Source organism: Peromyscus californicus, unplaced genomic scaffold (genome assembly GCF_007827085.1).
Source record: "Peromyscus californicus insignis strain IS unplaced genomic scaffold, ASM782708v3 Scaffold_19__1_contigs__length_69161282, whole genome shotgun sequence".
In the NCBI taxonomy this organism is placed as follows: Eukaryota; Metazoa; Chordata; class Mammalia; order Rodentia; family Cricetidae; genus Peromyscus; species Peromyscus californicus.
In genome coordinates, this window is record NW_026294491.1 from 43,188,962 (window position 1) to 43,199,806 (window position 10,845).

Consider the following 10,845-nt stretch of genomic DNA (forward strand, 5'->3'; position numbering starts at 1 on the left):
AAATAAAACACTGATTGGCCATTGGCTAGGCAGGAAGTGTAGGCGGGACAAGGAGGAGAATAAAGCTGGGAAGTGGAAGGCTGAGTCAGAGAGAAACTGCCAGCCGCCACGATGAGAAACAGCATGTGAAGATGCCGGTAAGCCACGAGCCATGTGGCAAGGTATAGATTAATGGAAATGGATTAATTTAAGCTGTAAGAACAGTTAGCAAGAAGCCTGCCATGGCCATACAGTTTGTAAGCAATATAAGTCTCTGTGTTTACTTGGTCGGGTCTGAGTGGCTGTGGGACTGGCAGGTGAGAGAGATTTGTCCTGACTGTGGGCCAGGCAGGAAAACTCAAGCTACAGCAATTCTACACAGAAAGAATATTACCTCATCTCAAACTATGCTACAGAGCCACACTAACAAAACATTATGGTAATGTTACAAAACAAAAAATGGAACAAAAAGAGTCATGTCCACCAAAGAACAGAATAGAGGACCCAGAAAAAGCACATAGCTTCATCTACTTAATTGTTTTTTTTTCTTCCTTTATTAAGAAATGTTTTATTCCCCACTTCTGTGCCAGGCACTGAACTGGGCATTTGACGAGCATCACCTCTTAATCCTCAGAACATTCCAGGGAGTTTTACAGGGTCCCGTCTTCTGGGCCATGAGTGAGCTGAAGGACTGCCCATTGCAATTCCATGATTTCAAGTCTGTGGACCACCTGAAGGTCTGTCCCCGGTACACAGCAGTGCTGGCCCGCTCGGAGGATGATGGCATTGGTATTGAGGAGCTGGACACCCTGCAACTGGAGCTGGAGACCCTGCTGTCCTCTGCAAGCTGGCGACTGCATGTACTGGAAGCTGAAACCCAGATCCTTACTGACTGGCAGGATAAGAAGGGTGACCGACGGTTCCTGAAGCTGGGTCGAGACCATGAGTTTGGTGCTCCCCCAAAACATGGGAAGCCCAAGAAGCAGAAACTGGAAGGGAAGGCAGGACATGGGCCCGGCCCTGGCCCAGGACGACCCAAATCCAAAAACGTTCAGCCCAAGATCCAGGAATATGAATTCACTGATGACCCAATCGACGTGCCTCGGATCCCCAAGAATGATGCCCCCAACAGGTTCTGGGCCTCTGTGGAGCCCTACTGTGCCGACATCACCAGTGAGGAGGTACGAACACTAGAGGAGCTCCTGAAGTCCCCCGAAGATGAAGCTGAGCATTATAAGTGTTTCCCCCACTGGGGAAACACTACTCCCAGCGCTGGGCCCAGGAAGATTTGCTGGAGGAGCAGAAGGATGGGGCTCGGGCAGCAGCTGTGGCTGACAAGAAGAAAGGCCTCATGGGACCGCTGACTGAACTGGACACAAAAGATGTAGACGCCCTGCTGAAGAAGTCCGAGGCCCAGCACGAGCAGCCAGAAGACGGGTGTCCCTTTGGCGCCTTGACACAACGCTTGCTGCAGGCCCTGGTGGAGGAAAATATTATTTCCCCTATGGAGGACTCTCCTATTCCTGACATGTCTGGGAAAGAATCAGGGGCTGATGGAGCAAGCACCTCTCCCCGAAACCAGAACAAGCCCTTCAGTGTGCCACATACCAAGTCCCTGGAGAGCCGCATCAAGGAGGAGCTGATTGCCCAGGGCCTCCTGGAGTCTGAGGACCGGCCTGCTGAGGACTCAGAGGATGAGGTCCTCGCTGAGCTGCGCAAAGGGCAGGCTGAGCTGAAGGCACTCAGTGCACACAACCGCACCAAAAAGCATGACCTGCTGAGGTTGGCAAAGGAGGAGGTGAGCCGGCAGGAGCTAAGGCAGCGGGTCCGCATGGCAGACAATGAGGTCATGGATGCCTTTCGCAAGATCATGGCTGCCCGGCAGAAGAAGCGCACCCCGACGAAGAAGGAAAAGGACCAGGCCTGGAAGACCCTGAAGGAACGGGAGAGCATCCTGAAGCTCCTAGATGGCTAACCTCACCTGCTGCTGGCCACCTCCCTGGCCTGGCAGAGGCCCACTTCCTTGGAAGCCTTGGCCAGGGGCTGCCCATCAAATGGCAACAGTCTCAGGGCTGAAGTACTCTCAGGCCACTCAGCTGAGCTGTGTGCAGCCAGCATGCAAGGCCTTACCGCACTGGCCTGGACCTAGCATCTGCCTGGTGCCTCAGCTGAGCGGGCTTGTTCCTGGCTGTCCCCTTTCCTTCTTACAATCTCCTCGACACCTTTCCCGCAAGGACTTCTTCCTTGGGGTTTTGTAAAGTACAAATAAACAAAATGTGATTCATATACACAATGGAATACTACTCAGCAGAAAAAAACAATGGCATCATGAGGTTTGCAGACAAATGGATGGATCTAGAAAAAATCATCCTGAGTGAGGTAACCCAGACTCAGAAAGACAAACATGGTATGTACTCACTCATAGCAGGATACTAGACATGAAACAAGGATGAATTGTCTGCTACTCACATCACCAGGGAGGCTACCCGGAAAACAGGACCCCAAGAAAGACACGGGGATCGCCCAATGACAGAGAAATGGAATGAGATCTACATGAACAGCCTGGACATGAGTGGGGGTAATGAAAGGCGAGGGTCGAGGGAAAGAGAGCTTGGGGGAGCGGGAGATCCCAGCTGGATCAACAACAGAGAGGGAGAACAAGGAATAGGAGACCATGGTAAATGAAGACCACATGAGAACAGGAAGAAGCAAAGTGCTAGAGAGGCCCACAGAAATTCACAAAGATACCCACACAACAGACTGCCGGCAATGGTCGAGAGACAGCCCGAACTGACCTACTCTGGTGATGGGATGGCCAAACACCCTAATTGTTGTGCTAGAAACCTCATCCAACTACTGAGGGATCTGGATGCAGAGATCCATGACTAGGCCCTGGGTGGATCTCTGGGAGTCCAATTAACGAGAATGAGGAGGGTTTATATGAGCGAGAATTGTTGAGACCAAGGTTGGATAAAGCACAGGGACAAATAGCCAAAGGAATGGAAACACATGAACTATGAACCAATGCCTGAGAGGTCCCCACTGGATCAGGCCCTCCGAATGGGTGAGACAGTTGATTGGCTTGATCTGTTTGGGAGGCATCCAGGCAGTGGGACCAGATCTTGTGCTCATTGCATGAGTTGGCTGTTTGAAACCTGGGGCCTATGCAGGATTGTTTGGCTCGGCCTGGGAGGAGGGGACTAGACCTACCTGGACTGAGTCTACCAGGTTGACCTCAGTCTGTGGGGAAGGCTTTGCCCTGGAGGAGATGGAAATGGGGGGGGGGGGGCGTTGGGGGGAAGGTGAGGGGGACGGGAGGGGGGGAGAACAAGGGAATCCGTGACCGATATGTAGAACTGAATTGTATTGCAAAATAAATTAAAATAAATTAAAAATATATATATAATGCATGAAAAAAAAAGAATAAATGACTGCTGTGTTTTGAAAAAAAAAAACAAAAAAACAAAAAAAAAGAAATGTTTTATTCATTTTACATACCAACCACAGATCCCTCTCTCACCCTCCTCCCTCTCTCCCTCAGCCTTGCCCCCTCTCCATCCCCTCCTCCAAAAAGGTAAGGCCTCCCATGGGGAGTCAGCAAAGCCTGGAACATTCCACTGAGGCAGGTCCAAGCCCCTCCCCCCTGCATCAAGGCTGTGCAATGCATCCCACCATAGGTAATGGACTCCAAAAAGCCAGCTCATGCACCACAGATAGATCCTGCTTTAAGGGGCATCCACCTAATTGTTGGCAAAGATGTCAACATATATTAGAGAAAAGACAGTCTCTTCAATTAGTGGTGTTGAGAAATATGAATATCTACATGTAAAAGAATAGAATTATATAGATTGAATACTTCATCTCAGTTAATCTCATCTAGATAACCCCTTGCAGACATGATCAGGGTTGACAGTACATATTAACCATCACAACTGTTTTGCAAGTGACGTTTGAAACTCATCACTTGGTACAGTTAAGATGTACCAATAAAATTTTCATACTTATAATAACCCTTATTGTCTGAGAAACTAATAGGACAATAGCAAGATATTACAAATTAATTGTTTCCCTCTCTAGTAAACATCAAAGCAGAGTATAATTATATGCAGCAATACTTTATAAAGGTAATCATTCAGTTTGATATGTTGAGTGTATAAAAAACACAAATCCATCATTGGGCTAGATGGACAGAATCAAGTCACATTTTAAAAAATCCTAAATCTGATTTTTATAAAATCTAATCTTCAACCCTGAACTATACTATACCAAGTTGAAAATGAAAAGGCTTAGAATTTCTAAAGCCATAGGTTTCCTGCTTATTATCACTAAAGTGAAGGTATTATTCGTAAGTCACACTGTCACCTTGTCACCAGCAGGTTAGGCTCTGGCTTGAAAGCTAAGATGCTCTATGGATGTGTAGTATCTTGCCAGGCAAAATGATGTTTATAGCAGTTTCCTCAAAATTGTAATCGCCTAAGAAAAATGATTCCTTTTTTTCCCTGGCAAACAGATACTTCATGTACAGTATGCTCTTTAGTAGGGAGAAAGGGGAAGAGGTCAATGACTCTCCACATTTTTGTGTGCTTGGGTACTAGGTTAATGTAATAGAACTGTTGACACACAGTGCAGAGGGGGTAGAAAATATGTTCCTTCATTTTCAAACCTCATATTAGAAATATAAACCCATTTACTTTCATGAAACATCATACAGTGATTTTTAAGATCCAATCACTACCTGAGAAAATGTCAATCCATTAAAACGTATCTATAATCATTTTCAAATACTCACCATTTTTAAAGAAAATGAACTACACAAAGACTATATTCAGCAGTGTTGAATTTTAGGGCATGAAGAAATTAGTGTTGACAAGAAGTAGTGGAATCATCAGAAATTCTACTATTTCAATATTCTTCATCTAACATGGATATATTTTTACTTTGGTGTGTCTAAATTACATTAAATTATTTCATGAGTCCTGATTACATATAAAAAGACTTCTTGATTAAAATTGGTCCTTCTAAGAATACGCAGGTGGGATAAGCAAACATCACTTTGGAGTATATGTAAATATTTTTTTCTCATGTTTAGGATGGCTAACTGGAAACCATATGAACACACCCACTGGCATGGAGTGCTATTAAATGCTTACCAATCCCTTCTTCAGTGGTTGTTTTGGGTAGTAAGAACTGGGATGATTTGAAACAGTGCCTGTTTCTATAGTGTAAATTCTCTCATCAGGAACAATTTCAAACCACCAACATTCATTCATTGAATGTGGAGATGTGAAGAAGTGTACACTGTACTCTCACATGGGAATGTGGGCTGACTCGGTTTCCCAGTCACTGCCTTCCTATTGTGTAACCTCCAAGATTAACCATAATGAACTTTGACTAAACTTCCATGGTAGGACCTAAGAGAAATACATTTTCTGTTCTCCAATAGAAAAATTACAAAATTATATGTTTCCTTTTTCAAAACAATAAGAATCAAATCATTTTTGCAACATAGCATGGTGATACATCCCTGCAACTCTGACACTTGGAAGACTGAGGCTGGAGGACTAAGTTTGAGGTCAGCCTGGGTTATAAGAAGGGAAGGAAGAAGGGAGAAGGGGAGAAGAAAAAATAATCAGGGGAGGTGGTAAAAGAAAAGAAAGAAGAAAGGGGATCTGCAGACCACTTTTCCCTTACTGCCATGCAAGACCCTAAGATTCTAAGTGACACTTTAGGAAGCTTGTCTTCCTATGGAACAAGATTACTATTTGACAAATCATCAGGGCTCCCATCAACAGCAACAAATAATATTGTGTCTTTCAAGATTTGTCCATCTAGGGATGCATTTAGCTTCACATTAATCAAGAAAACAAAGCATTTATTAAAACCAGGTGCTTTCTCTGATCATCATATTCAAGTCTACCTAACTGAAAACCTGAAAATTCTGACCCTGTAAGGATATGGAAAAGTTTAGATCTATGCTAGCCAAACTGTGGTCCTTTGGATTTAGAATTTAACTTTTTTTATTTTAAACTCTGCTTCAGTAGCACCACTTTCTGCCATCATTGAGAGCCCTTTCTTCTATTCTTAAGTCTAGAACCACATGGGTGAAGCTGCCAAGTTCTGCTACTTGCTGGGCTGGAACTTGGTCCCCTCATTTAATCACATCTTCACCAGCCTTCTGTTTTCCTTCACACTGCCTAAGCTTGGCTGTCCTTGAGCTTGCTCTGTAGACCTGGCTGGCCTCAAATTCGGAGATCTGCCAAGCTCCTGACTTCTGGGGGCTGAGATTAAATGCATGCACCATCACACCTGGCTCTAAGCTTTTCTTTAATTCCTTTTCACAGGTTGGAAATTCAGCTGGGTGGCATAATGCCCTGAGGTAGACACTCCCTTTGTTCCATTTCTTAATCTGTTTATTTCCTTGAACACAGGATTTAGCTCTATTCCACTTCCTGGTGCCCTTTTTCTCAATCTGTGTGTACATTTTGCATTTTTAATTTGCTTAGCTTGCTCCTTTTCATTATAAATCTTCATCAGAGTTAACACTAATAACCACACAACAGAGTCTATACTGAACTGTTTTGAGATTTCCTCTGCCAATGGAGTTAATCCAAAACTCTTCACTTTAGCCTCAGGCTGACTTTTCAGATGAGGGCAAAAAGCAGCCACATTCTTCACCAACTTATCACAAGAATAATTTCTAAGCAACATATTAAATTTTTTCTTCTCTGAAACCTCTTGAGCCAGCACCCAACTGTTCAAATCACTCAGCACCACTATATTCCATTCTTCTACTAGTATGGCCCGTTAAGCAGCACTTAAAGCATTCCACTGCTTTTCTAATCCATAGTCCCATGGTCCACATTCCTTCAAACAAAAGCATGGTCAGGCCTACCACAGCAATACCCCAGTCCCTGGCATTAACTTCTGTCTTAGTTAGGGTTTCTTTTGCTGGGAAGAGACACCATGACTGTGGAAACTCTTATAAAAGAAAACCATTTCATTGGGGTGGCTTACATTTTCAGAGGTTTAGTCCATTTTCATCATGGTGGGACATGGAAGCATACAGGCAGACATGGTGCTGGAGAGGTACCTGAGAGTTCTTTATCTTGCAGGCAACCGGAAGTGAACTGAAACACTGTGTGTGACTTAAGCATATATGAGACTTCAAAGTCCATCTCCATAGTGACACACTTCCTCCAGCAAGGTCACACCTCCGAATAGTGCCACTCCTCTTGGAGGCCATTTTCTTTTAAGCCAGCACAATTATGATGAGTGATCTTTTGGATGTGTTCTGGAATTTGGTTTCCATTTTTTTCTTATTTTTAAACACAATTTTTTGTTGATTCTTTGGGGAATTTCATATCATGTACCCCAATCCCACTCATTTCCCAGTTCCTCCACATCTACCCTTCACCCTTGCAGTGCCCCCTCAAAAAATTTTTTTGAAATAAAAATATAATTAAACAAAAAACCACTTTGCTCCTCTGTCTTTCCTGCATTTTCACCACCTCTTCATTCATCTTAGTGGCCTTGGGAACTGCAGTGTGTCACACATGCAGTAGACCCTTTTGTCCAAACAGCTTTACTGGCAAATGTTCTTTGCAATGACTTGGTCTGGTTCAAGGCCTCTGGCTTTGGTATACCATCAACACTAGACCCTCACCAAAACTCCTCTCAAATATCCTGCTATTGCCCTGAGTCATGGAGATCCTGCAGCCATGGTTCCACAGGATCAGTCCCTTCACATGCTCCAGCAGGTAAGAGATAGGGTAGATGTTGGGGTGAGCCAACTCAAAGCACTGGATGTGGTTGGTGGCTGAGTTGGTCTGCCTGGGTCTCTTCTGGGACTGCTCTCCTCAGATGTAGGGTAAAGGCAGCTCTCCTGAGTGCAGGACCAGCTCACCCATGATGGGTGGGGCCAGCTTTCCCATGTGGAGTGGGATCAGAGAATTTTTGTCTTTTTTTTTGTTCCTCATGTTCATCAGGTAGATTGGCTTATAGTTCTTTTTTGTTAGGTCTCTATGCTGTTTTGATATCAATAGTGACACTGGCTTCATAAAAAGATTTTGAGATTTCTTATATTTTACATAATAATTTGAATGGAATTGGTCTTAGTTCTTCGATGCTTGAGTAGAATTCTGAGCTAAATCATATAGACTTTTTTAGTTGGGAAACTTAATTACTCCTTCTATTTCACAGGCTCTTTTAGGTCTGTTTAAATTATTTACTTCATCTGTTTTTAATTTTGGTAAGATAAACACATCTAGAAAAGCATCCATTTCTTTTAGATTTTTCCAGTTTAGTGGAATACAATTTGTAAAGTACATCCTATGATTTTCTAATTTCCTCAGGGTTTGTTGGAGGGTTTCCATTTTCATCTCTAATTTCATTAACTTGTTTCTTCTCTCTTTCCATTGGTCAATTGGCTAAGTGTCACTTTTTTAATCTTTTCCAAGAGTCAACTTTGTTTCATTGGTTCTTCAGGGTTATTTTGTTTGTTTTTTCATTTGTATTTCATTAATTTCTGCCCTAATTGACATTACTTCTCTTCATCTACCACTTTTGGAATAGGTTCATTTTTAATTTTCAAATTCCTTCATGTTTATCTCCAAGTTGTTAATTTGAAATAGCTCTAAATTTTTTATGTATATGTGTACAGTTATAAAATGCTCTCTTAGGATTGCCATATTACATCCCATGGATTTGTGAATATTCTGTTTTCATTTTCATAGAATTATAGGAATTTTTAAATTTCCTTCTTGATTTATTCAATGATCCACTCATCATTCAATAGGGTATTGTTAGAGTGTTTGTATATTTTCTATATTTTTTCTTGCTATTGATTTCTAGTTTTATCTCATTGTGGTCAGAAATACTATAGGATACTGTTTCAGTTTTCCCCTACTTCTGGAGACTTACTTTGTGTTCTAATATGTGATGTACTTTAGAAAAAGTTCAATGGTTTGTTGCAAAGTATGTGTATTCTTTAGTGTTTGGGTGAAATTTTCTGTAGATATTTGTTAGGTCCATTTGACATTATGGTGTAATCTTTAAGTGTTTCTTTGGTTTTTTTATGTAATTAATCTCTCTAAAGGGAACAATAGTATGGAAGCCACACAATGTTACTGTTTGGGGGTTAACTTGTGACTTTTAATCTAGTACTGTTTGCTTTATAAAATTGGATAATGAATGGGGGGAATATATTTAGAATAGTAATTTCCTCTTGATTGAGTATTCCTTTAATTAAAATGAAGTAATCCTACTTACCACTTATGACAAGACTTGGTTTGAAGTCTGTTTTTCATATGTTTGAATAGCAACAATTATTTGTTTCTAGCTTCCATTTGCTTGGAACCGCTATATCCATACTTTCACCATAAAATAGTATTTATCTTTGGTGATAGGATATGTTTCTTGGAGACATCAAAAAGTATTCTATTTTCTAATTCAATCTGTTAGTCTGTACCTTTTGATAAATTAATTGAAATCACTGATGTTCAGAGTTATTATTAAACAGTGTTTATTTTTTTTTCATAGTGTTTGGGACTTTCTTAGTCCTCTTCTGTTTATTAAGTATCTTAGTATCATTTAGTTTGATTTTCTTTAGTCTGTTGTACATGCTTGTCTTTCTCTTTAGACCGAAATATTCCTTCAATAATCTCTGCAGGCCTCACTTGGTGGTTATAAATATCTTTGGCCTGCTTTTATGATGGAAAGTTTTTATTTTCAATGATGGTGGATAGTTTTGCTGGGTATGTTAAACTGAGTTGGCCATTGTGATCTTACAAATTTGAAAGACATTATTTTCATCCTTTCTTGCTTTTATAGTTTGGGCTGAAATGTTAACCAGTTATTCTGATGGGCCTGTCTTTATATGGGACTTGACCCTTCTTTTTGGCAGCTTTCAATACATTTTCTTTATTCTGAACATTAAATGTATAATATGACATAGAGAGTTTCTTTGCTGATATTATTTGGAGTTTTGTGTGCCTCTCACATCAGAATTGGCTTCTCTTTCCCTAGATTTGTTAAACTTTCTTCTATGCATTTGTTTAAAACATTTGCCATGCATTTTATATGAGCTTTTTTCCTATAATTCCTGTATTTGTCTTCTAATGGAGTCTCAAATTTTTTCATGTCCTGTTTATATATTTTAAAAATTTATATTTGACCTTGACTGAATGTTCTAGCCCCTCTATTTAGCCTTCATGCCCTTATATTCTGTCTTCCACATGATCCATTTTATTGGAAAAGCCCTCCATTGAATTTTTCGTTGAGCTATTGTATCTTTAATTTCCATCATCTTTTTCATTTTTGTTTTATTCAACATTTCTGTCTCCTTATTAATTTATATTTTCTTACCATAAGTTGACTTCCTTATTTCATTCAGGTAGTATCTTTGTTAGGATTTCTGCTGCTATGAAGAGACACCATGATCATGGCAACTCTTATAAAGAAAAACATTTAATTGGGTGACTTACAGTTTCAGAGGTTTACTCCATTATCATTATGGGAGGACATGGTGGCATGTAAGCAGACATGGTGCTGAAGAAGGATCTGAGATTGGAGAAGGAGCTGCATCTTGATCCTTCAGGCAACAGGAAGTGAAGTCTGAAACACTGAGCATGAATTAAAGATACATGAGACTTCAAAGCCCATATCCATGGTGACACACTTGCTCTAACAAGGCCATACATAAGCCAATAAAGCCGCACCTCCTAATAGTGCCACTCCCTATGAGCCTAAAGAGGACAATTACATTCAAATCATCACATTTCACTCCATGGCCCCCATAAGTTTGCAACAATACCATAATGCAAAATGCATTTAGTCCAACCTCAAAATTCCCCATATTCTATCACAGTC

General features: G+C 41.2%; 1 protein-coding gene across 1 annotated transcript; it reads left to right on the top strand.

Annotated features, from left to right (window-relative positions):
- Positions 1-559: 559 nt before the first annotated feature.
- Positions 560-2,239, top strand: LOC128114097 (transcriptional adapter 3-like). Its single transcript, XM_052743956.1, is given in 2 exon segments — positions 560-1,217; positions 1,220-2,239. Coding segments are annotated over 2 exon segments (1,299 nt in total). The 5' UTR covers positions 560-653; the 3' UTR covers positions 1,955-2,239.
- The last annotated feature ends 8,606 nt before the right edge of the window (positions 2,240-10,845 follow it).